General features: G+C 40.0%; 3 protein-coding genes across 4 annotated transcripts; 1 reads left to right on the top strand and 2 right to left on the bottom strand.

The window, feature by feature from the left end:
• The first annotated feature begins 1160 nt into the window (after positions 1 to 1160).
• On the top strand, positions 1161 to 7061 carry LOC103970417 (probable receptor-like protein kinase At2g42960). The gene is made up of 8 exons (XM_009384187.3): positions 1161 to 1594; positions 2403 to 3074; positions 3181 to 3285; positions 3562 to 3684; positions 4010 to 4180; positions 4309 to 4438; positions 5297 to 5506; positions 6637 to 7061. The coding sequence occupies exons 2-8, from the start codon at positions 2422 to 2424 to the stop codon at positions 6757 to 6759; spliced, it is 1515 nt and encodes a 504-aa protein (XP_009382462.2). The 5' UTR covers positions 1161 to 1594; positions 2403 to 2421; the 3' UTR covers positions 6760 to 7061.
• A 1364-nt stretch (positions 7062 to 8425) lies between these two features.
• On the bottom strand, positions 8426 to 14760 carry LOC103970418 (pto-interacting protein 1). Of its 2 annotated transcripts, none has more exons than XM_009384188.3 (8): positions 14643 to 14760; positions 11899 to 12042; positions 11501 to 11751; positions 11301 to 11427; positions 9776 to 10049; positions 9461 to 9593; positions 9216 to 9302; positions 8426 to 8767 (listed from the first exon to the last, which is right to left on the bottom strand). In XM_009384188.3, the coding sequence occupies exons 2-8, from the start codon at positions 11981 to 11983 to the stop codon at positions 8636 to 8638; spliced, it is 1089 nt and encodes a 362-aa protein (XP_009382463.2). In that variant the 5' UTR covers positions 11984 to 12042; positions 14643 to 14760; the 3' UTR covers positions 8426 to 8635. The 2 variants fall into 2 exon arrangements, with proteins under 2 accessions (XP_009382463.2, XP_064990129.1); XM_065134057.1 differs by lacking the exon at positions 14643 to 14760 and adding an exon at positions 12772 to 13470.
• A 3478-nt stretch (positions 14761 to 18238) lies between these two features.
• LOC135626802 (protein WHAT'S THIS FACTOR 1, chloroplastic-like) lies at positions 18239 to 20262 on the bottom strand. The gene is made up of 2 exons (XM_065132444.1): positions 18676 to 20262; positions 18239 to 18496 (listed from the first exon to the last, which is right to left on the bottom strand). Exon 1 carries the CDS (start codon positions 20233 to 20235, stop codon positions 18997 to 18999), a length of 1239 nt encoding a protein of 412 aa, XP_064988516.1. The 5' UTR covers positions 20236 to 20262; the 3' UTR covers positions 18239 to 18496; positions 18676 to 18996.
• Positions 20263 to 22600: the final 2338 nt, after the last annotated feature.

Here is a 22600-nt window from a genome sequence, read left to right on the forward strand (position 1 = left end):
TCCTATATCCAAATCATTTTAGGCCAACATAAAGAATTTTTTGATTTATTCTATAAAAGTGAGTATTTGAAAAACCAAAAAATATATATAATGGATTTTTTTTGGGATTTTCAATTACTCGATTAAAATATTTTTTTGTCAAGAAAAAACTAGACATCACACGCATGAATTTTATCCTATTTATTATTTGAGTTCCTCGTAAATTTGATTCGAGTAATCTCATCGTTCATACTCATAAAAATAATAAAAGAAAAAAAGGGCAATGAGACATAATCCTACGTGGCTTATATCCATCACAGCTGTATTGGATTGTGATGGGTAGATTAGGTGACAAACAACGCCGTACTGTATAAAGATCATGCCATAATTGCAAGATGATGAAATCTGCATTGCAGAATAGAATGTTTTGTTCCCATTCATCTTTTAGTTTTCATTTGAAGCGTAGATTTGGTCTTGAGATGGGAACCAAGTCCACGTCACGCAGCACGCAAGATCTATCGGGATCTTGTAAAGCAGACGGGCTCAGCATCCACCATAATTTTAGCCTTCGATGGGGTCATTCCACGTCGCCAAACCGCTTTAGATTGATTTGATGTTATTTATCATTGTATTGTATTGTATGTATATACGTATACATACGTATATTCCTCTTTGTATTCGTTTGACCCGCTCGATACGATGCACGATCCTAATTCAAAATCTAACGAGGAAAGACCCTAACCTATAATTTCCTTACGTAAGGTTATGGCCTTCACGTTGTCGGGGTCAACGACCAGGCACGTGGCTAAACCCTTCGACGCCTTGGGCCAAACGAGTGGGTCCCGCCACAAGGGCACCCCGGTCAACGCACGCGCTCGCGCCGCTCGCGTGCCTTTGACTCGGGACACCACCGACCGCCCTGACGAATGAGCGTGCGAAGCGTGCAGGTATTTGGGAGGTCCCACGGCCGGATGTGGGTCCTTCGTAATGTGATGAGACACATACGCATGCACAGTACAAGAATCGTGACCGTCCGTACGTGTAGTCGATCTCCCACGATCGATCATCGTTGACCGCTCCCGATAGATTCGAATCGAGAGGAATATCCTTCGTAAACGTCACATAAAAAACACGTGATGATGTGTGCGTGAGAGGCTGTCTTCCATACCCTTTTGCTACTTAGATTACATGTTCTTTTATGCCTCTGCCTGCCGTTCGCGACGAACCCTTCCGTCCCCATTACTCGATGTCCGATTCGAGGGGATTAGGTCAGAGAGGGCTGCTCGTCTGCTTCGCTTCCGCCATTGAAGCAGCAGTAGCAGCTGCTGCCGACACCACGTCCTATACCTCTATCCCAGCTGCGGCACGAGGACCCCCCCATCGCGGCGTAATTAACCGTAGTAGCCCGCTTTCCAACCACCGAGCCCCGTGTGATCTCCCTCCCATCCCTAGGAAATGGACTTGTAGCTTCGCCCGTGCCGGGTGGGCCAGGCGTCGGTCTTGTGCGGTCTGGCTCTGGCGCTGTAGCAGGGGAGGTATAAGAGGGAGCAGATGAGGCGAAGGGCGCTGGGTGTGGCTCAACCGAAGGTGGTCACTAAAAGTGAGATCTTTGGAGGTAGGATGTGGCAAGTTTCTCTTTTGATTGCTTGCCGTGGCTGAGTTTGATTTCTTTGTTGATAGCTTTGTGTCTGTCGGATTAATTTTCATGGTCGGATTCTACCAGTGCTGCTGGTGCTAAGAGATAATAGTATTTGAGGAGAAAAGCATGTGAAGTTGTTTGCATGATTCTTTTGTTGCATTAAAATGGTGATGTCTGGAATGATCGGGTTGCAAGAAGCGATTTTTCAGAAAAGACATCTCTTTTATTTGTTTAGATTACTTCGACAGCCATGCTTTTTATTTGCTAATTGTAGTAGAATTTGATAACCTAGGCACACACGAAGTTTCATCTTTCATTTTGTCACTTCTTTTGTTACACTATCATAAGAGTTCTTTTCTTTTTGAATGAGTTTGGTTTGAGAATTTAGTGGAGTTGTTCCAAAGTTCGATGCATTTGGCTTTACATTGGGTATATTTCCTTCGTAATGCTGTTATGAAACAGGAAAGCGAATGAAAAGGTCCTGTTGGTCAGAACAGAAACTTCCTAAGTCGTGCAGTTTTTCTTCCAGGATTTGCATATACCATTATTGTCATTGTTTTCCTTTTACGTGGGCAATTGATGCTAATCCGACTTCTGGTATTTAACTTTTTTATCAACAATCTCGGTCTTTTTTAGACTGAATTTTAACTAACATTTTTATTTGTCCTTTATGGCATTAGTTCAAAAGTTCCATATTTGTTAAACTCCTTCCTTCCACAAACGTGATGTTCAACTTTGGCATAATTTCTTCAGTTAGTTTCATGTTTTCCATTCTTTCTTGTAGGAACTGTGCCATCAGAAATATGTCATCACCGAATACTTCTCTTGCTGAACACCTATCTCAAAAGATCAGTCCTTTTGGTCTTAAAATCTGGGAGATAATTGGAATAAGTTTTGGTGTTCTCTTGTTGTGCGCACTATCCTTGCTATTGATGTGTGTCTGTTTTCAGAACCGGAGAAGTAAAAGGGCTTTCGGCTACCTTCCTACCACACAGATACCTGCATTTTCAAGAGACATCAAGGAAGTGCCGGTTGAGAAAATTATAAAAGATGACTCTGTTCTTCTTGAAACTTATGACGGCTCCAGTGACAATGAATCAAGTAAGGTTTTGGACTTGGGAAAATTGGAAAGAAGTGACAAAAATAGTAACACCAGCTCATTGTATTATGTTGAGAAAGATAGAAGCGCTAACTACACTGAAGTAGGAAGTACAGGGATGGTTGATGTAAACAGACAGCATTCTGGTTACCCTATTGTTGCTCCTTTGCAGTTGTCTGGCCTGCCACAATTCTCCCATCTAGGTTGGGGTCATTGGTTCACCTTGAGGGACCTAGAAATTGCAACCGATTGGTTTGCCAAGGATAATGTTCTTGGGGAGGGCGGTTATGGTGTTGTTTATCGTGGTCAGTTGATCAATGGAACTCATGTAGCAATTAAGAGACTTCTCAACAATTTGTGAGTTCATATACACTTAATATGTGTGATCATTGTACAAGTTTTTTCCTTTAAGGATGTCATTCTGATAATTGTTTTCTTATATATCTTGTGCTATGGCTTCTAGAGGCCAAGCAGAGAAAGAGTTCAGAGTTGAAGTTGAGGCCATCGGTCATGTTCGTCACAAGAACTTGGTTCGGCTGCTCGGGTACTGTATGGAAGGCACTCAAAGGTGCACAATCCTCTGATATTACTCTTTTATCCTGTTCTAAAAGCTATTACTTCCACCAGCTTTATTTACGTGGCACCAGAACAAGGGTATCATACCAAATGCCCTTTCGTTTAATTAACATGTTTTCCTTCATGTCTGACAAGTTGCCTTGCATTTATGAGCTAAACATGGTTCCTTTTACCTTTATCACATAAATGTCTAGATACTCTGTTCACATGTCATGTATATTCCACACAATTCTAAGCCAGTTGATTTATGCTGTCTGAAAATGATCAGGATGCTAGTTTACGAGTATGTCAATAATGGAAATCTTGAACAGTGGCTTCATGGGGCCATCGGACAGAAGGGTTCTCTTACTTGGGATGCTCGTATGAAGATTATTTTGGGAATAGCTAAAGCGTAAGTAGATCGTCTGAAACATTCTCTCTCATTTTACCCATTTTCAAACTTCAACTTGAAGGGTAATCTTGTTGTCTTTGGACTTTAGTTTATTAAGGTCTTTTGGCAATAATTATTATGCAATTCTGAAAATCAACTTATTGTATGCATTGGTTTCTAACTTGTACATTTCATGATTACCTTTGGACATCCATGTTCCTTTTCTAATTTAACATCTTTAGCCTTTGTATGAGTATAACTTGTCCATCATACATAAAAGTTTGATCTCTCCTAAGAGTAGGTTTTACATTATGGTTGGTTGATAAAAAACTGTGTACTTTAACAGTCTGGCCTATTTACACGAGGCCGTTGAGCCAAAGGTGGTGCATCGGGATATCAAGTCCAGTAACATATTGGTTGATGAAGATTTCAATGCTAAAGTGTCTGATTTCGGTTTAGCAAAACTGTTGGGCGCTGGGAAAAGCCATATCACTACTCAAGTGATGGGTACTTTTGGGTAAATATTCTAGCTGCAAAATTTGCAACTTTAATATGCTGAATTGGTTTGATTTCCATATTTAAGTCCAAGGCATAGTGCAATAAGAAAGTGAGCCAGTGACATTATTATTACTTTTTATTTTGCAGGTATGTTGCGCCAGAATATGCAAATACTGGATTGCTTAATGAAACAAGTGACATCTACAGCTTTGGTGTTCTTCTCTTGGAGGTCATTACTGGGAGGGATCCAGTTGACTATCGACGTCCTCCCGATGAGGTACAAAATTACTGGCAGTGAAGACAATGATCCAGTTTACTCTCATGTAAATAGTATTAGTACTAGTATAGTCATCTATAAAGGACCTTAAAATATGTTTTGCAAAAAATTGTTAAGGCTAGCTTGTTGTGTTCTAGAAACTTATTTTGTTCACAACCAGAACAAACACAACTAGAAGAGTGATTCTGATCATCCCATAGTCCTGAACTCTTAAGTTTTGGTGAAAGGCTTCCGCTACCTACATGCATAAGAACTCCAAAACTTTAAACTTTTGGTGCTTTAATATATGTCAATTGCTATCTCCTGTCCTGGGTTGTTATTGCCAACTTTTTAAGTCGCTCAGAAATTGTTGGTTTCATTTAAAAGTACTTTTGATATCTTTGAATTTACATTTACTTATGCGTCTAGACGTTTCCTGCTTTTCCTTTAGCAAAGCTATTTTAGATCTGTAAAAAAACACCTGATTCATGATTCCTGTGATATTTTCTCTGCGATCAAGCACAAACCAAAGTACATACTACATAGTACAGTAAAGAATTTTATAGGTTACTTTTCTCTATCCAAAGTGTATGGTGTCAACTGTGGAGATCTACTCATTTATCAAAGGAACACGTTAACCAAATTAACTTAGTGTTATGAATCAATTCAACCATTTATCAATTCTTCTCTTATAAAATTTCAAGAGGAAGTTTCTAGAAGGTAGTTTGGTCTTGGTCATCTTAAGATTCTAAAATCTTGAATTATTCTAAAATCTTGAGTTTCTGAGATCTTCTTTTGCAAAATATAGTAACCTAAACCCAGCATTTTCTTTTCAAAAGTTTCCTTATCTTAAGAATCCTTTTCATTGCATGATTGCAGGTAAATCTTGTTGAATGGCTTAAATGGATGATTGGGAACCGCCGTTCAGAAGAAGTAGTAGATCCAAGGATTGTGATCAGGCCATCGACTAAAGCTCTTAAAAAGGCTCTTTTGACAGCATTGAGATGTGTTGATCCAGATTCAGAGAGGAGACCAACAATGGGCCGGGTTGTCCAGATGCTGGAACCCGATAACCCTAGACCACTTGAGGTCTGCTTTTTAGTTTCTTAGTTCAATATCCAGAAGCAACTTATATATTATAAATAGTAGTGGAGGGTTTGAGTTATCAAGAATGCAAATGATTTTGCAACACATTTGTGGACATGGTTGTCTTGACTGAAATTAAACTCACATATATGTTTATGGTCTTCAAAAGCTTGTCCATCTGTGTAGGCTTGATTTAGACTTAAATACCAGGAGATAAGAAATCCGACATAAAATTTCAGACCACATCTTGCAGAAGATTACGAGTACCTAGGTTTACCATATTGCTTTAGATGGAGAATTGACATATATTAATACTCAGTTCAAGAAACATCTATGCTAGCTCAGAATCCACCTCTCATTGTACACAGTTTTTGTGCGCCTTTTTTTTTTTGCAACTAAGTTTGTTTCATCATCTGTTCCTGCTGGATCACGGTTATAACTTCCTAAAAGCATAAAAATGTTTGTGACAATCTTTCACCATTTTGGATTGTCTCTCCTAAAATATTGGAGCTGAGCCAAAGACTATCGCTTTGCAGTATGGCCTTCTAATTCAGTGTGCAACATCAAATTCTATGTTCATTGACCATTCTGGTTAAGAAGTCTTGAATTGCAGAGCTGTTACTTACCTGTGCTTCAGAAAATAATGCAAGTTCTACTGGAAAAGTATAAGTGACAAGTCCAAACATAATTCATTTCAGGGATTTTTAAATGTGAGACTTGAGACAAGTTGCTAAATTCCGGTAGTCATAACTTATAAATTTGTTTTGTTTAGAAAATTTTGTGTGATCGAATTGAATTCGCAGTTCTATTTTGGGTCTAAGATCATGTTTCCTACATTCCACTATTCTTGAATGCATCTTTTGATTATAAAAGCTTGCATATTTAACTGACACAGGATGGTTTTACCTGCTAATAGGTCATATCCAATATGGTATCAGCATTTGATATTTCTTAGATGTACGTTGTTATTACCAAGCCATTGGCGTTTACGTTATATTTTAGATTTGTGATCTCGTTGACTCTATTTTGCTTTATACATGGCAACGTGCCCATTTTCCTGTGAATTAAACAAACTTCAGATCTAAGAAAACCTTTTACAATATGAATTCATCAAATTCTTGGTAATTTTGCAGGACCAAAGGCATCCACATAACAGAACTTGGAAGACAGAAATCGAATCACAAAGGGCGGGCTATGACACAAATGCCAAGCCTGATTTCAAATCCAACGGCATACGAGACAATAGGAAAAAATGATTGCAGAAACTATTAGTAACTGCCCAAAATTTTCAGAATTTGTTGCTTTCATTGGCATTCACTTTAGTTTGAATCCAAATAAAGAGCACCAGGAAAAAACCTGAAGTTTCTTTATTTTCCAGTCATTTTATATGGTGTTTGCTCAGTCCGATTTTAGATTGCTTTAGGACAATTTATGTTATGTACAGGGTATAGTTTCAGAAAATGTAAATAATTGCATGAATGTGGTCATGATCCAGAGATTGTACTGTGACTTTTGATCAGACTGTGTTTGAAGGAAAATATTATGCTGTTAAATTAAAAGCCACCATCTCTCTTGGTAATTCAGCCTCGGTTACTTGGTCCATGACACTAAGAAGTTTCACATTTGGTTCGCTGTGATGCGAATGGAGTTGGATGCATCAGACATGATTAAATTCTAATTTATATTTTCTTTTTTTACTGGGTAAGAAAAACTTAAGTTTCACACTCTTTTGCGTTAAGGAAAAATCCAAGCTTTTTCTTGATTGGATATTGTGAACTTAGTGGTTGGTGAAATGATATTTCTCATGTGTAATTTGTTATCCAGACAATGTAATGCAAATAAAATGATTTTGTATGTAAATATGAATATTGAGAGACTTGCATACAAATAAGAGAAGATGAGCCATATTTATGTGTTACTGTTGAATATTGCAAGTTGAAACAGGTTAGCTAATCTTTCTCTTTGACAGCAAGTGTTTGATGTTTGAGAGATTGCTTTTGGACTATGGATCGAGAGACCCTCCATTCAAACTTGCAATTGTCTTCCAATTGCTATTTATTGTTTCGATAGGATTGAAACTTCTTTGATTTGTTTTCTTTTTCAAGGTCACTAACAAAAGAGTTTGCATCTTAAATCCCTTGCTCTAAGCTTGCAGGTTCGTCATCCCTAAGGCTTCCCTGAGCGTGTCTTCGTCATCTTAACAACAATAGAGCTTGAAGTGGTCAGGATCGTTGTTGGCTTTTATATAGCTTTTATGAAGTGGACAGCCATCAAAATATATATATATATATATATATATATATATATATATATATATATATATATTGCCTAAATCATGTAGCATCCTTGTAACATAGTTACGATAGCAACCCATAACAGGTCGATCAGTCAGAAAGGGAGGTCGGACAGATCGGAAAGGGATCGTCGTCGAACTTAATTCACTAATTAGACCATTGTGATAGCAGCCCATGACAGATAAAGGGATCTACTAATTAGACCATTTGAACCTTAAAAAGATTAAGATATACTCAAACTTTTTACTTAATGCAATTTATATTTAAATTTCTCAAGGTATTTAAACCTTTGTATTATATAGATGAGAGAGAAGAAAATCCTATTATACTTAATTTTCTCTCATCTCCTCGAGAGGTTGAGTTGCAGATGATATATATATATATATATATATAGAGCCAAGCACTCAAGAAAGGAAAGAATGGAGAAGAAAATGTGGAATCCAAGACGTTGGAAACAGGTGAACCATCAAGCTCTTGTCTGACCCTGATTACCTCATTGAATCATACCAGGAATAGGAAGAGCAGCTGCAGAATCCTAAATATACTTACCATTTTCCAGCTAATTAAGAACCAATCATTCAATGCAGCTTTCTCCAAAACTATTCACAGATACGGAGGAACCATCGCATAATCGTAGAAGAATGTATCACTGATTGTTCCAAGTGGAAATTTTGGAGACAAACCACAAGCTGACATTGACAAATCTCTCTAATTACAAAAGGGAATTCATAACATAATTTAGGTTCCAAAATAATTTGATTCATCCGATACAAGGGCATGTAATCTACAGGTCAGCACTGCATCAAAGTGACACAGGACAAGCCCCGTGAAAGAGGTTTCATGATCCCAGGGCTTCGCCAGGGTGGCCAGACCGAGTGTTCAGCAGGGGTTGTAGCGCCTTGACTACGATACTCATGTTCGGGCGGAAATCGGCTTCATATTGCACACACAAGGCAGCCACCGCAGCAAACTGTTCACAAAAGAAGGAAGACTTACAAGCGAAAATTAATAAAAACATCATCAAAATTACAAGATCCAGCCAGCGTAAGGATTAATCTTTCACAGGTCACATCTCATGCGGTCACACAAAATGAAATGGGATCTAACTTCCTGATACAATCTTTGCTAAGATTTTGATAGTCTTTCTTGGTTAGCATTCGATCAAGTTGCAGTGTCATTTTAAGCGCATAGTACCTTTTCAAGCTAGTTGACTGATTTGAAACTTCCAACAGATTGCAGATGGCATAACTAATGAAGCATATGATTGGGGCAGTCCCGACACATCAAGTGCCAAAATTTAACATAGACTTTGTGACTAAGGTAATGTTAGGAAAACATTATAACCAGAGGAAGGATTATTCAGTATAGTAAAAAGTAAACCACAAAAGTAAGCCCCAAACAAATTCGACCATAATTACCTTTGCAACTGCTTTGGGAGGAAAATCTCCGCCTAGTCTTGAGTCAATACATTGCCTTACCTTGTCTTCACTGAGTCTGGGTGTTGCCTGTACATTTTCAATATACCAATTTGATAAGATATAGACTGTTATCAATCATTTCAATGATGAAAATAAAAAAGAGAAGCAATCTCATTTACTTTTATAATATCACTCAACCGATAGTATCGGACACAAGAAAAGGAAAAAAAAAGTTGTCACTTTACCCAAGTCACAAGACTTTGTTGTCCTCTTGGTAATGTATGATCCACAGGTTTGCGGCCAGTCAAGAGCTCCAATAAGACAACACCAAAGCTGTATACATCACTCTTGGAGCTAAGTTGACCGGTCATCGCATACCTGCAATCTCCAGTAACCGGCTTAAATCAATAGCGTTCTGATTGCAACAAAGCATATGAATCCAAATTTATGTCATTCAATTCACATACATCTGTGCTTTAGTTTTTTCTAGGACGAAAATTCATATGCATAGTACTAAAACAATGATCAATGTGTATGACCCACAAAATCAAAGAACTCACTCTGGTGCATGATAACCAAATGTCCCCAGAACTCTAGTAGAATGAAGACGAGCAGCCATGTCAGGAGCTTGATTTGATAGGTCAAAGTCTGCTATCTTTGCAACATCATCATCAAAGAGTAGAACATTGCTGGACTTTATGTCACGATGAATAATATGAGGTTGAGCTTTCTCATGAAGGTATTCAAGTCCTTTTGCTGCTCCTACAGCAATCTTGACTCTCTGTTGCCATGACAACACTGGACCTGGTTGTGCTCCTTTAACTCCTTTTCTCCCTGTACATGATCATATGATTCATTGCTTGTGCTCACAAAAAAAAAGAATAAAGAAAACACAAATGAGTCATACTAGTAATTTACAACAAATAATTGCTTCAGCACTTGCTATGAAACCATAACAAAGAGATATTATACTTATAGCACAACACATGATAAAGGAGCAGCTTAAGAAACCAACACAATCATGAGAAAGTGAATTACATACTCAAAAAACAGGCAAACTGTAAAATAGTTGCATAACAAAAATGAATCAATCACATATAGAATAACTGTGATTTCATATACCAGCAATGCAACTGTCAATGTTCTCTAAGACCTCATATAAACCCTTTTCCCCCAGTGCTACTAAATAACTTGAACAATTCTGATGGTCATAAATATAATGTTGTTTATTTATAGTAAAAGCTAATGTAAATGATAATTAACAAGGACAATAGCTGCCATTTAGCTGCAATTTAGTTCATGAACTAACATGCTGGTGGGACTTAGCTGCATATATAAGAAAAATATCTTGTTATCTTCCTAAAAGAAAAGAAAACAAAACTGGGCAAACCATGTTCTTGAAAACAAAAGGAAAGCACATGGATCATAGTGTCCTGTGAAATTAGGCTGTTTTGCATACTATAAATCTAATATGGATTACCATGCAAGAAACTAAATAACAATGAGAAGCATGTTATGTTTTATTTGATTGGCATTACTCTATGATTTGCCTACAGTTCCCACAAAAACATATGGTAACTCCCCATACCCCTCCTGTGTCACAACATGAAGATGTAGAAGGAAAGAGAGGAATGAGTTTTGGAATTGCATGTTGCCAACAGGGAGGCCCGCATGATGGGCTATTAGCTCAGCGGTAAAGTGTGCCCCCGATAAACCCCACAGTTACAATGGGACCATAAAGATACAGTAAAAAGGCAGGTTTTCTTATTGTATTTATATTAGTATTAGTTAGTGATCTTGATTTGATGAATCTTTTCTTTCATGATGAACAGTTTGCACTAGTCCTATATTTTGTATCAATGGGCTGAGGATAAAGGGGGGCGCAGCAAGAAGAGGGTTGTGCGATGAGAGGAGCTCAAGTTGCTTCAAATATGCAACATAAGTTCTGACAATGCAATGGAGTTGGAACCTCATGTGGATCCAAATGAATTAGTCTTTCCATAGAGGTATATACCATAACAATGAATCACCTCAAGCTTCAAAATTGCAAATACTGAGAAATTACATCCTGGATAAGGCTCATACCATGAAGAATGTCATGAAGAGATCCCATGGTAGCGAACTCATATGCTAGTAGGCGGAGATTTCCTTCGATACAGTAACCAACCAACTCTACAACATGCTCATGCTTCAGCCTTGACACCATGGAAACCTGTAAAATTCTTCATATGAGCATGGAAATCCAACCTGAAAAAGTCTAGAAGTAGTAGGAACAATAACTGTACCTGTGCTAAAAATTCTTGGTCTGGCTGCTTGCTTGAGTCCAACTTCTTTATAGCTGTGCTTCTGCCATTTTTAAGAATACCAAAATACACTCTGCCAAATGAACCCTCCCCAATTAAAGCTTCATCCCCAAAATTCTTTGTGACTTCCTTTATTTCCTCTACGGGAATTGCTGGGACTGCGATAGGCTGAGGTTTAACAGTTTGAGCACCTTTAGAAGGAGGGTTTGCAGCATGAAATGCTCCATCGTTTCCTGGAACATGTTCAAATTCAGAATAGATAAGTTAACACATGCTGAGAAAAATGGAATAGTTATATGATTGCATTAAGTAAATATTATGTTTGCATTGGAATATAATTCAAAGTAACAAATATTAGTAACTATTTAAAGTGTCTTTACCTGTTGAATTGCTTGTCACATAGGGACCACCACTGGCAGTAGTTCGATGAATATCATCCTCTTCACAGCACCCAAAGCAAGACATTATTCTTTTTGCCCTAATGCACTTCAACCAATCCAAATGGACTTGTTACTTTAAAAAACCTGCTAATTGAAAAGATACATCACTTGTCTTTTATGTTGGCAGTAACTCACATAAAACAATTAAGTCAGAGCGCAAATCATCTGTATTAAGCATGGAGAAACAAAATTCAACAAGTAATCAAAATTATAGTAGACATGGCGATATTGTCTCTCACTGCTCTGTTGGTTTATAAAAAGGAGATAAGAAATGCTTATATAGGACCAAGGCAACTGCCTAGATTCCGAAGTTGAGCCCAAACCTTAAGACCATAGTTAATGAGAGTGCAAGACAAAAGAAGGGATTGTATTATCCAATCCCCAAAGTTTTATTTTTATTTCATATGTAGTTAAATATTATATATCATCCCCTTTGACTCCATCCACAGGTAGTCTTCACCATAAAGGCTCCGATATCAAATGTTACGATTCAAACATAATGAGCTAATTGACCTATCAACTTCGTTTGGTCCAAACCACTAACTAAAATGCTTAAACTGAAATGAATAATAATACACCGATTAGACCCTTATAAGTCAATCTTAATTTTGCCTACGTCCGATGTGGGACTAATCGGGATGTTACAATAATTGTGTGAAACAACCAATATACGTAATTAGTTTCTGGTTACATCATAATTTAATAGGGTGAACATCAAGCAAATGTTATAGCTCTTGGTGAAAAGAAATAGATTTATATTCTCGAAATCATCATTTCATGAAATTGCATTTATTTCTATATGTTTTCGCTTACATTTAAACTGTTTCTTTCAAGCTCCAGTGACATCAAAGTTATTGAGATTCCAAGCCAGCTATGTCCCAGCCACATAATAGCCTAAACAACTAAAAGGAGATTGAAATGATATCCAAAATGGTTGTATCACAAAATACATGTTTATGGATAATGCACAAAAAAAAAAGTGGAAAGCACATACTTGCTTGTTTATTGATAACCTGCAGTAATCTTACAGTAAATTCTGTGTCAACTCAGCTCAGTATTTATTTTCCTTAAACCCCCATTATATTGCTACCTTAATTTTCTATGAAGATCACAACATGCTTACATGAACTGACTCCATACCCCCAAGAAAAATGTGGTCTTATATGTTTTTTCGGCTACTATGAGATGTAAATTAATGGTAACAACCTGATTGTCAGCATCATCTCATGCTCATTTCAATCTTTTATTATGTCTAGCTACTACGGTTTATTTAATAATAATACTTGAAAAATAATGTGGAGGTAAAGAAATTTTCTCTGAACCTAATAAAATGATAGTCTGATTATGCATGTATGTTAAAGGGAAAATCCACGAAATAAAAAACCTGTAGCCAAAGCTTTCTCGACAGGAAATGTAAGTGATACAAATTTTAGACAAATAGTTGAATGAAGGACAATAAGTTAGACAACATTTTAAAACTAAAAACTCTAAGAATCTTAAAGAATCAGAATCACAAAGGTATTATTCACAACTATACATTTGATTTTCATTCTATCCAAGTGTCCTTCCAACCATTTCAGGTCAAATATCCAAGTGTCATTCTATCCAACGTCCACAAACTATGGCCTGAGGAAGATCGAATGTGTTGGTAAAAGAAACAAAATGGGATAATCAAAGAATTGGGAAAGAAGGCCGTGTGGGAACTCCTCAGTCTTTTATCTAGTAACTTCTGCCTGTGCCAATTAAGCAAAAACGTAAAACAAACTACTAACTGAACTTATACCAGATCAAAAAGATGTATTCTCAGTCATCTAACTGATATATTACAGCCTGTTGTTGTTCCGGTGTTCTATAATTATCTTAAAGGATGACCTAGCGCGAGTGTCACAATTCCCCACTTGCTAATGAATGCCAAAAACACTCGAATGATCTTAAAGGATGAGCTAGCGAGAGTGTCACAGTTCCCCACTTTCTAATGTGGCATATATAACACATATGAATGCCAAAAACACTCGAATTTGCTAATAGGTCCTACATCACCTTCAATTGTGTTAGAAGAGGTCGTGGTCATGGTTGATAATGAACTAAAACTCACTTCACACTACTACTGCCTCCTCATCCTCTTAGTAGGGTATACAACAAATCAGACAATTGTATATATATATATATATATATGTGTGTACAAATGATAAGAAAACTTTAAGAAAATCCATAATTAATATATCCCCATACTGAAAAGGTATTCCCTTTATCTCATTACAATATTCCTAATACTCATCAATAGTAACGTAATTAAGCAATTGCGACAAGAAGTCGGATCCCGAAAGGAAGATGGTGTCCGGTGCACAAAGGGCAGTTGTTATCGTGGTTTTCCCCAATTCTTTTCCGACAGTTGAATCTCTGACCAGAGCTCTGCCACTTCCTTCTTCCGATCAACTCATTATCCAACGCCCAAAAGAGTAAACATCGAGGGATGGAAATCCAAATCGACACCCAACAAAAGCCGAACCGATGCGAGAAAAACAAGATCCCAGGAGTCCCCCAAAACCAAATCGTATTCGAAAGATCGGGACCATCGGAAGACGGATTTCGTACGGATCGGCCGAAACCCAGAGTGGAATCACTCAGAGACCGAACTCGAAGAGTGGAATTCCACCAAAACGAAAAAAAGGTAACACCCCAACCTCGAGTGGAACTCGGAGAGCGAAGAGCGATCTCGTGCGCCGGGCGACGGGATCCGGTGGACGGCGGAGATTGCGCAGGATAGCTGCAGCGGCGCAGCTTGGAAGCGGTCAGCGGACTTTGTTCGACCTCGGCTGTCGTATCGCTCCATTTATTTACTCACGACCGTGACCGCCGGTGTGCTCGCGCCCCCACCGCGCCGGTCCGACCCGGTTCGGTTCGGGTCGATCTAATCTGATTATAATAAATCGAACCAAATCGAATATCGTTAATTAACTTGATCATTAGCATCAATTTTTATTTTTTATAAATTTGATCAACTTAGCTGATGAAGATAAGACTTTAGCTAACATAAAACATAATTATTTTATAATAATTATATATTTATCATGTTTAATATATTCGTATTATGAGACGAACCGGTGGTTCGGTTCCAATATCCTTTCCTGAACCGGGGGGACGGTACCCTCACCGGCGAATCAAAGTTGGAGTTGGTGGTGCGGAATAGCAGCACGTGGCATCGCTGTCAGACTTGGGCAGTCCAACTTAGAGCCGACCAAGTCACCGACGAAGGGGCTCAGCTGTTATCGTGTCCTCGTCCGCTAGATCTACGGTGCCTGATTTGCCACGCGTCCGCCACATCCATCGCCGTCGGTTTGACTTGGGACCGATCGGCGGTACGTACAAAAGCCAGCGAAACGCGTGTATGTCGTGTGGACCCCGCGCCAATTTCCACGCATCTGATTCGTTGCTTCGCCGCTCGCGTGGCGTGCAACGTTTGACTACGGCGTCGAAAAAGCAAAAAAATAAATAATAATAATAATAATAATAATATATTTTTCCCTGCATTTGAATAGGAAAAAAATAAAAAAAAACACACAACTAATTAGCTTAAAAAGATAAAATTTATAAATAAAACGATCATCATTTACATATAAATAAAAATCTATCTACTCATTCCACATCAATTCTTAGATAAAGTAACTTTTGTTTTACTATTTGTGTCTGATAGCAGACACAAAAATTTTCTGTTTAGGAATAGTTAGATTATAGTTAATAAAAGCGAGAAACAGATGTAGCACTAGAAAAGCTTACTAAAACCATATTGGTTAGCAATAATGGAATAAAGTTAATGTCATTCATATTCTTTCCCATATTTAAGATATGCGATATTAAAGAGTATCAAAGGAAATAAATAATAGATTTGAGAATCCATAGAGTGAGCAATCTAGGATTTTTTTGTTTGTTAAGCAATTAAAAGTATTAAAGTGCTGATCCCTATCATATCATTTTAAAGATTAAACATCACCCAATTTGAGCTCACAAAATTACCTTCATGGCACTTTTGTCCCTTTGCTATCTGTCTGTCCCAAGTCTCATCATTATAATTAATTAAACACGATATCAAAAATTACGATGTTATTAAAATAATAAAGAATAAATAGGACTGATGTTTGCATGTTGATTGATGAATTATGCACGAACAGATGGGACTGATGTTTCTACAGAATTAAAGATTTTGGTCTCCTCTAATAGGAGAGAAGATGGTTTTATTATAGTTTATTTTCTTGGAAAAAAATGATCGATGATGCAAGCAGTAAGCAACCTAAGAAGACATCAAAATTTCATGGAGGACGATTGAGTGATGAACGAACAGCAGCAACACTCTATGACCATAATGCACAATGATTCAACAAATATCGATATGATCAAGTAATGATCGACCATTCTGCATGACCACCCTACAGAATAACTCCTTACTTTAAATTTGATCCAACGTGCATTTCCAAAACTCTCTCCAAACAATTGGAATACACCATACCTTTTCTTCATGAATCCCTCACTTAGAATTAGTTTTACCGGCTCTAAAGCTCACCGAACCACTTCATTCTCGGATCTAATGCTCGCAATAGGCTCCGACATCGAACTCAGATTAGCTCCAAGTCCCTAACGTGTCGAACAATCACAATCTATTGTAACAACTATAGTACTGATGCAATAGGTTACTGAAATTGGCATCATAACAAGAGTAAAAGCCATTTTAACAAATACAAGTAGAACCATCTTATATAACTTTACTTTGAAGAGAGATCTGGTGGGTAAGATGAATTATATGCAAGCAAGAGGTCAGTAGTGTAACAATCCACATCAGGATAACTACATCATCAAACAAAAAGATGGTTCAATGTGCTAATGAAAATGAAAATATCACAGAAGAACCAACAGCAGTAGATTGTTCAGAAGGAAACCAATTTACTGATACTCATACTCAAAATTGCTTCTTGATGAAAAGCAAGGAAAGGGAAAGTAACCATAATCAACCTTCTGACAACACTTATGCTTCTCTTTTTTTCTGCAATATCTGATGCTAACAATACTTTCCACCTCCTTTCACCATATTTCTCCAATATCTGGTATTTCAGTTTTGTTTGTGCAATCAGTCTGTTCCTGAGAACCTAAATCTCAGGATAGGTAATCAATAGAACATATGATGGTAATTTACAAGACAGCTTACTACAAAAAACTTGTGATCAAGTGTCAAAGGTAAATAATCTTTCCATGCTTTCCATCCAATAATGGAAATGCTAATGATTCAGCTTCACAAATAAGAACAATGTTCATTTTCCACACAAACAAACAGGTTAATGGCAATTGCATATTTCCATCTCAAGTACCGGTACTGGCTGCTAATCAGATCAGTCCTGAGAACAGGGGAACATATCGATTCATTACAGAAGAAATGGCCACCTAAACTGCTTCAGAAAAAAATTCATTTATGATACTGAATGTTCTTTTAGGAGTTGCCGTGTTGGGATCTATCAGCTATTCAGCTTATTTGTGTCATTGGTAGGCACATCAATTCTAGAGATTATCTCACTCATTTACCCATCACTAGAGAGTTCTCATCACATCTAAGCTAAATTTAGATTGCCCAAACTTAAATTGCAATACAAAATGCAGAACTTAAATTTGGCTTGAGCAGAACCTAACTTAAATCTTCATTCTCATGAAATGATAATGCAAGTGGTTGTCCGATAAACTTAAACATACTCCTGGATTATCATACTTGTATGTCTGTTTCAGCTATTTTGCTAGAAGAAGTCGCTAACAACAATACATGACTGTTCTTAGATTGCTTCAATGATTACTGAAATATTTCTGGTCTTCAAATTTACTGAGACCAGCTAACAGCAAAAGTGTAATGATAAATTTCACAAAATCATTAGAATCAACTGATTATTAAGTTTACAACGAGTGTTTATCAAGAACCACCGGATCTCACTTAAGTCTGTCTGATCACTTTGCGATGTGTTTCTTCAGAGAACACATCAAACTCACTCCTAGGAAATTCATTATTTTCACATTACCATGTCACTCTTTGGCTTATCTCTGATGCATCCTCCACATTTATGATTCTTAGGATGGTATACAACAAGTATTTTATGATAGCATCAAAGTTCTAGTTGCAGCATCTGGTACTTATAAGTTATATCATAAAGCATAAATATGCAAGACACCTCTACCCTAATGCCCACAGACATGTTTCAAAGAGAAGCAAAGCAACAGCATCATCGGAGTCTCTACTAAACAATATGACTTGAATTTTAACCCCATAAATCTTTATGCAATGGTATTTTTTGATACTGTGGCAGCAACCACAACAATGATTCAAGTTCTGGAAAAAAAATTGCAAAAGATCTACTTACAACACATTTTCCAGTTGTAGAATGTCCAGATTCTAGGTGACTGACAACAATATCAATTAATCTGCAAAAAAAACCAAATTTACTGCTCGCAAGGTAAGCTATTTGCCCCGTTCGCAAGGTAGGCTATTTGCCCAATGATCCTTCAGATACTGAAAGAAAAAACATATTACTTGATTATTGTCTAAGGTAGGAATCATGAAACTTGTTAATTGAGACAGCAAGTTAACAATTTGCTGATTATTTTTGCAATCAAAGACAAATGTTTGAGAGATCACAAGCTCCAATTTCCATGGAAGATAACAAAAAGGATAAATAGTAGGTGACTTACAGAAGTCTCTTCTCATAGAAATGGAATTGAATTGCCACAAGTTTCCCATATGAATATAAGAAGGCAATCTTCTAGGCTGCAATATGAACAAAATCCTTTCTCTTCTTCCCTAAACTCTCCTTATTGAACTGAAGTTTGACCTTCTCACAATGATCAATCTATACCAATGGCTAACAATACCAACCAGTTCTTGGATCCTTGATTGTTTCATCTGCAAGGAATTCTATCTTTCTCTGACAAGATAGCTCAGCATGCAAATGCCGAGCTATTGTACAGATGCTGTGTCAAAACTGCATCTTGCTGAGGTTGAACCAAATACCTTTACAGTGGTTGTTCGGTTTCGGCACTCTCTTCCTCATCCTCTGGCAGCTCGGCATTCTTGCTCGCCATCAATTCCAAGTCCTTCTGCATCGCCTCCCTCTTGGTATTTATCCTATCCAGATATACTTTGTGCCCCTCATCCAAGATTTCCACGAACCGATCCTTTATCTCCAGCAGGGGATCCCGAACCACGAGGTTCCCGCGTTCGTAGGCCTCCCTCAGCATCGCCGTCTTGATCCCGCCCTTGAGGGAGACGTAGAAGATCCCTGGGTGCCGCGTGAAGGCGTTGGCGAACGCATTGGAGAGACGGAATTCCTCGGAGAACTTGCCGATAATGGGCACGGCCATCCGCTTGTGCAGCGTGAGAGAGAGCACCTCGTGGAGCACCCCGACAGAGCGCTTCTCCATCTCCGGCGAGGCCGGGTGCAGCCCGGACGTGTCGGCGTAGGGCGACACGTAGGGCAGCTCCAGCCAGTCCCTGGTCCACTCGCGCATCTCCTTTCTAAGGAAGAAGCCGGGTGGAAGGCGGACGTCGAAGTTGGGGCGCATAAGGACCCCAGTGAGCCGCGCCTCCTCCTCCGCCCGCCGCTCGATGACGGATTTCGCGTAGTCGTCTTCCCAGGAGACGAGTTCGAGGAAAGGCCTATCGCCCGTCGCATGGACGAGACGGAGGAGGTGGGGGTGACGGGGGACGAGGGAGCAGAGTAAATCATCGGGGAGGCCGAAGTCGCGCTTAGCGTTGAGGAGCTTCTCGGCGGGGAGGGCGCGGTGGCGGGACATCATGAGGAGCTTGCAGAGCTTCGCGAGGGCGAGGGGCTCGTGGAGGGATCGGAGGCGGGCATCGAGGTCGAGGAAGGAACGAAGGCAGGGGGAGGGACGGAGGAAGGGGACGGGAGCCTGGCGGGGCTTGATGGGGGCCAGGTGGAGGTCGAACAGGTTGGGATAGCGGGCGAGGAAGGTTTTGACATGGACGGGGAGGCGGAGGCGCTCGCGGCGCTTCTCGAGGTATCGGAGGGGGATGGTCTGGCCGGGCTCGTTGAGAACCTCGCGGACCACGCGGGAGCAGAGCCGCCACTGCTTGTCCCGGTCGATGGCGGAGTCCAGCAGGGGGTCCTTGCGCCACGCAACCTTGAGGCTCGAGATCGAGGCTGTCCAGCCCAGGAGACAGGGCGGAGGGCGAAGGAGGCGGCGGCGGAGGAAGAGGTGCGACAGCTGCAGACGCGAAGAGAAAGAGGGCATTCTGTTCTGCTAGTTTGGAGGCGACGGGTGCACAAGCTGCAATAAGCGGAGGACTCGTCGATTTTGGCCGGGTCGGATGCTTCAGTTAGGGCACGATAGTTAACGGATCCGGCCCGGTTAGGAATCGGATCTCAATTCAATCACCCGACACGATCCGAATGATTTTATACGACCAATTCAGTGGCATCATAAACATCATTGATATATATATGTATATATAGAGGATTTATCTCTTAATTTCCTACTTCAACATTTCTTTAGTTTAATCATGACGATATTAAATGTTTGATTTTTTTATTAATAATTTTTTTTCTTTGTTACTTTGTTGTCATGACAACAAAGTCAATACGGTTTGGTTCGATTATGAAAATACAAGATCATCCAAGAGGCCCACAGAGGTCACGTGGGGATGATCCGAGCGGGTAGTCGAGCCAGGAGGCGAGATCCCAAGGTGCTGCTTATTTGCGAAGGTTGATTTGAGGTCATCCCTGATATGGTAAAAAATGGCAGACCCCGCTCCTGGTGACGTCGCCCGCACGTGGACGGGCGCGGCGCCCCAGGAGGGCAATAAAGGTGACGGTCTGTGCCTGGACGTCAGCCTCATTGAGCCCACAGCCCCCTCAGTTGACCCAGCACAGTCGGACGTGACAGAAGCAGGTAACGGTTGAAGCTCGCCCATACCCTGCGATCCCCCGGCCTCCCACGCAGCCCCAGTGGCAATGTCAGACGCCACTAAAGGTACAGTCCCGCCCTGCAGACAGCTACGTCGGGTAACATCAAACCTCCTCTATAAATACCCCCAAGTCCTAAGTAAAAAGGGAGGACACACTCAACACTCAGAGGTTTCTCCTCCTCCTAAACTCCCTCCACATCTTTCGCTAACTTGATCGTCGGAGGGGTCGGGCCGAGCTCCCGGCCCGACCTGTGTGCAGGTACGAGACGATGTCGCCTCTTCCCGGCGCTGCAGAGGAGCTTCTTCCCGACCCGACCTCCCGACCCGAACCACCGAGCTCGGCCGCCGGGAGACCCCGAGGAGCATCCCCAGAAAGATCCCCGTCATCCGGACCCGAACCAAGCCGCGACGGCCCCGACGCCACGGCTAAACAGTTACTTATCGTAACAATCCTGAGGAACGACTTCCTTGTCGAGATGGATTCAGTGTCGCCCCGAGGCATGTCTTAGCTTCATCGAGACCCTTGCACAAGCGGTCAACGTTGGAGGATGTCCCGACTCAACTCTCTCGATGATTAAGTTAGTCGGGAAGTAGAGAAGACTTCAGTAGAGTTTAGTTGGATTCCGTTTGCCCCCTTTAGGTTTGGGGGCTGGCTTTTATACATATGCAGATGGTGGCGTGAGGCCAATGACGAGTTAGGGTGCTCATTATGTCGCTCGGGGGCTCATTAATGATGATGGTTGATAAGCACGCCCCTTTATTGGTGGCATAAGGAAATGACAACCATGAGAGTGTCGTTTGTTAGGGTTTTGAGCCTGTTAGGGATAAGTAGGGGATGGTCTCCTAAGCCAGTTGTATGGTAAAAGGAGTGAGGGAAACTGGGCCATTTCTCGCCAAGGATTAATGCTCTTTGGCGTCGGGCATGCGGGCCTTCTCGAAACCGTGGTTGGTGAAGGAAACATCAACTTGCTTGTAGTAGATGACTTTAGCAAAGGGAAGAGAGAGATGGGCCTCATTGTTGGCCTTTTCTAAGATGGGTAGGGGGCGGCGAATCAAGATCTCATCGTCTGCTATAGAGGGAGATTGTGGGCCCTTCCGCTCATGTAATTACCTTGGTGGTCGAGTGAGTTGGCAGCATCGTTATTTTCCCTATCATTCGTCCCCCTTGGAAGGTGTGCTTTGGGGCTTTAGTAGAGGGTTCGAGGCACGTTGTCCTATCGAGGTTGGGTTTTGTAGTTTGTAAGTCTCGTTTCAATGTGCTGAGTGTTTGAGTTGCAGGTCTAGTTTCACAGGCTTTGTTCGTGGTGATCTTTGTTCCTTCATCATAGCGACTTTTACTTGCCTGCTATATCGGCTTATGTTTGCTTGTCGTAGTGGGTCTAGGGTTCTATGATGGCGGTTTTGTTCATTCCTCCCCTCTCTGCTTTATAGGAGGTTTGCTTCTTTTTTGTTTGCTCTAGCCTCCTCCTTTCGCTCAGGAGGTTGTTTCTTCTCCATATATTCTTGCATCTCCCTTTTGCTTCGAGAGGTTATTTTTGTAGGGAAATCTAGGGGCGATATCACATGCATAATGGAAGAACATAAAACAAAAATCTTAAATTTCCCAAAAGGTGTTCATCGTCTTGCGAAGATTGGTACACAAAAACCCACAAAACAAAAAACTACGTATGAGATTGTTGTGTTACCTAGGGA

This window comes from Musa acuminata, chromosome BXJ2-11 (genome assembly GCF_036884655.1).
Source record: "Musa acuminata AAA Group cultivar baxijiao chromosome BXJ2-11, Cavendish_Baxijiao_AAA, whole genome shotgun sequence".
Lineage (NCBI taxonomy): Eukaryota > Viridiplantae > Streptophyta > Magnoliopsida > Zingiberales > Musaceae > Musa > Musa acuminata.

Bases quoted from the DNA above. Each gene is read 5' to 3' on its own strand.
- LOC103970417 (XM_009384187.3), top strand. From the start codon at position 2,422: ATGTCATCACCGAATACTTCTCTTGCTGAACACCTATCTCAAAAGATC. The intron at 3,075-3,180 runs GTGAGTTCATAT...TATGGCTTCTAG, and splicing joins AAGAGACTTCTCAACAATTT to AGGCCAAGCAGAGAAAGAGT. The intron at 4,439-5,296 runs GTACAAAATTAC...GCATGATTGCAG, and splicing joins ATCGACGTCCTCCCGATGAG to GTAAATCTTGTTGAATGGCT.
- LOC103970418 (XM_009384188.3), bottom strand. From the start codon at position 11,983: ATGTCTTGCTTTGGGTGCTGTGAAGAGGATGATATTCATCGAACTACT. The intron at 11,428-11,500 runs GTACAGTTATTG...AGAATTTTACAG, and splicing joins ACCAAGAATTTTTAGCACAG to GTTTCCATGGTGTCAAGGCT. The intron at 9,594-9,775 runs GTGAGTTCTTTG...TGGAGATTGCAG, and splicing joins TTTGGTTATCATGCACCAGA to GTATGCGATGACCGGTCAAC.
- LOC135626802 (XM_065132444.1), bottom strand. From the start codon at position 20,235: ATGCCCTCTTTCTCTTCGCGTCTGCAGCTGTCGCACCTCTTCCTCCGC.